Source organism: Entamoeba histolytica, genomic scaffold, assembly GCF_000208925.1.
Source record: "Entamoeba histolytica HM-1:IMSS scf_1104750517081 genomic scaffold, whole genome shotgun sequence".
Taxonomy (NCBI): domain Eukaryota; phylum Evosea; order Mastigamoebida; family Endamoebidae; genus Entamoeba; species Entamoeba histolytica.
Window position 1 is genome coordinate 1 of NW_001915582.1, and position 3,256 is coordinate 3,256.

Here is a 3,256-nt window from a genome sequence, read left to right on the forward strand (position 1 = left end):
TATAATTAGAGAAATAAAAAGAAGAGATAAATATATAAAAATAAGATGCATAAATAACATATAAATAAAAGAATAAAAAGAATACAAATAAATATGATTCATCAAATAATCTATTTCATTAATATTTCATACAGAATACAAATGATTATAAAATATAAACATAAATATTTATATATTCTGTATACTTTTTATTTTTATTTAGGAGCAAAATATAATAAATGGAAAATTCTATGGATGCAAATTATTTTGCATCTTTTTTCTTTTTTGTAAATTATTTAGATGCATTTTTTCTTTGCTAATTTTCGTACCCATTGTTTATATGTTAGTCCAATACTATCATTGGTATAGCCAATTCGTTCATAAATTTTAGTAGTTGTTGTATTAATAACTCATATTGTTGTATCTAATGTACTTATTGTTGTGATATTATCTGGTAAAATACCATATGGAATTATAGGAATAGCTTTTGATTTCTTTATAAATTCTATCCACTTTATTTTCACTCATCAAAACCTCCAATATTCGTGCAGTGTTTTATTATTATTTCAAAATATTAAAAAAGTTTTACATATATAATGCTCCCATGTTTTAAATTATGAAGGATATAAATCAGAACTATATGTTGGTAAAATACTATTATCTGTATCTACAGATTTTACTTTAACTAATTGTTTAATAAGGTTTTAATATAGAATTTTATTATTTTTAGTAAATATTGCTATTTTATTCTCTTCATTTGAAGAATAATCAATTCGGAAAACAATTTAATGAAAAGAATCTCTCATTGGTAAAGTTTGAAATTCAACTATACTACATGTTAATTTATTTTTTTAATTTAATAGTTTTCAGTTGTGATAATAACTGGTGTCGTCTATAATATCTTCTTTTTCTATATACACATTGTTTGTATACACTCCAACAACAATAATTAGATATTTTCTTTGTTGTTCTTTTGATGATTCATTTCATTAAATGAACCATATAAGTTTTATTTGTCAAAAATGTAGTTTAAATAGCAAGAAGAAATTTCATAAAATATGAAAATCGAATAATGATGTATTTAATAGAGAATTTTATAAAATTCGTAGAATAACAAAAAACAATAATAAAAACAAAAAAGAAAGAGGAATTAATTTTGGGTAAATGAGGATTTGATAATATAAGTCAAGAGCTGAACTTGAACTAATTAAACCTAAATAATGTTCATGAAGAATATTTATCAACACGAACAACGTCTTGAAAACAATGAAGTTACAAACCTTGTTGGAAATATTAGTCCAGTTAATTCTTCTTATCCAAGTTTTAAAGTAAATTCATATCAACCAGATCAAAGAGAATATAATCTTCCACCACCATTTGAAGTTCCAAGTAGTAGTACAACAGAATATAATATGTCTATATTAAATAATAGTACATATAGATTTCCATCATTGCCTGATACAAATAATGAAATTTCTACTTATGTCGTTCCAAGTTCAAATGAATTTAATCCATTTCCAACACACTCAATAAAAAAAGAACAAACAACTAATTTACAACAACCTTTCTCATTACAACCAAATCAATCAGTCCATAACACAAATGAATTATTTGGTTCAGAATTATTAAAACAAACAAATTCTTTAAAAAATTCTAATCAACTTAATGATGAAAAATTATCAAATTATAGTAATTTTGATAGTTCAAAGAAAGAAGGTAGTTTATTAACACCAGAGCAATATATGAATATGGCTTCTCAAGTTGCACCAATTAAAATTGAAACAATAACTAATAATGACATAATTGAAGATGATATAACATATTCATTAATAAAGCGATTAATGTTAATAGGAATTTTATTCTTTCCATTTCATCTTGTAGTTTGTTATTTATTTAGAAATAGTAATGACAAAAGAATTCAAAGAATATCAATGGCATCTGGTGTATTTTTTATTTTATGTATAACAACATTATTTATTTTATTTATTCTAACCAGCATTAATTTGTTATGAATTTCTTATTAGTCATTAAAATAATACTCTGAATAAAAAAAATAAATTAATTATTTAATTTACTGTCTTTATAAATTTTTTATTTTATTAAAAATACTTAAAAAATTATTTTATTTTTCTTTTTGTTATTATTATCATCAATTCATTTTACTTCATTCAAAATAATTAATTAAATTCTCTTTTACTCTTTGAAATTTATTTTTTGTCTTTAAAAAGTAAATTGTTAAATTATCTTTTTAATACTATTTAAAATACTTCTCAGATCTTTTCATTTAACAATCACACCTTTTAAAAATGAAATACTCAAAAATACAAAAACGATTGTTCTTTTGTTATTTATTTAATGTGACTGGAAAATTGAAGGTTTTTTGGTTATATTATTTATTAATAAATTAAAATCATTCTATTAAATTTAACATTAAACCAAACTTTTTTCTTGCTCTTAAACTTCTTTTAATAACGTTTTCGAGTATCAATTTTAAGGAAATAATTCATGTTCAATAATTAACTTCTATCAAACTATTAACATTACTTATTTCTATTTATTTTTATTTCTAACAAATCGGCTTATAGTAACAGTATCTGAGATATCAAAAAGAAATGTGAAGAGTCTTATCAAAAATCACAATCTCTCATTATTTATGGGTTTATGTCATTTGAAGAATTATTTTTTATATAAACATTTTTCAAATCTTACAACATTTCATTTCTTAGTTCTAACGGATTGATACTCTTTATTTTTACAATCAAAATAAATATGAAACACTTCGGGATTGATAAATTTATGAAAATAATCTAAAAATAACGAAACTAAAAAAACTGATAAATAACAAAATGAATGGAAAAGAAGAAAAACGAAGTAATGTACAAAGAAATAAATAGAAAGTGCATCTTTATTCAATTTATATTTAAGATTATAAGAAGAACTTAAAATTAAAGTAACTTAACCCCTAAAAAGAAAGAACCAATCAAATGAAAGATACAAAGAGAAAGAATGAAATAATGTTCAATCAGGGACAATTAAAATTAAAAAAAAAGGACCAGTATAAAAAGAAGGGTTTAAACTAATATAAAACAGTAAAGAAAGTGTGAAATGAGTAATTCCGAACAAAAAATTGAATATGAAGAAATACTAAGAGAAAGAAAAAGGATGTCAAGAAATGAAGAGACATTAGTATATAATGGATTACTTTATCTTCTAGTTAAAATGGGATTTGATGCACAAGTAAAAAAAACAAAAAAGACTATTCATACTATTACCATGT

The 3,256-nt window shown here is 21.8% G+C and overlaps 1 protein-coding gene across 1 annotated transcript; it reads left to right on the top strand.

The window, feature by feature from the left end:
• Window positions 1-1,205: 1,205 nt before the first annotated feature.
• On the top strand, window positions 1,206-1,991 carry EHI_053320 (uncharacterized protein; the record flags this gene model as incomplete). Its single annotated transcript, XM_642817.1, has 1 exon — window positions 1,206-1,991. The coding sequence occupies one exon, from the start codon at window positions 1,206-1,208 to the stop codon at window positions 1,989-1,991; it is 786 nt and encodes a 261-aa protein (XP_647909.1).
• Between the last annotated feature and the right edge of the window lie 1,265 nt (window positions 1,992-3,256).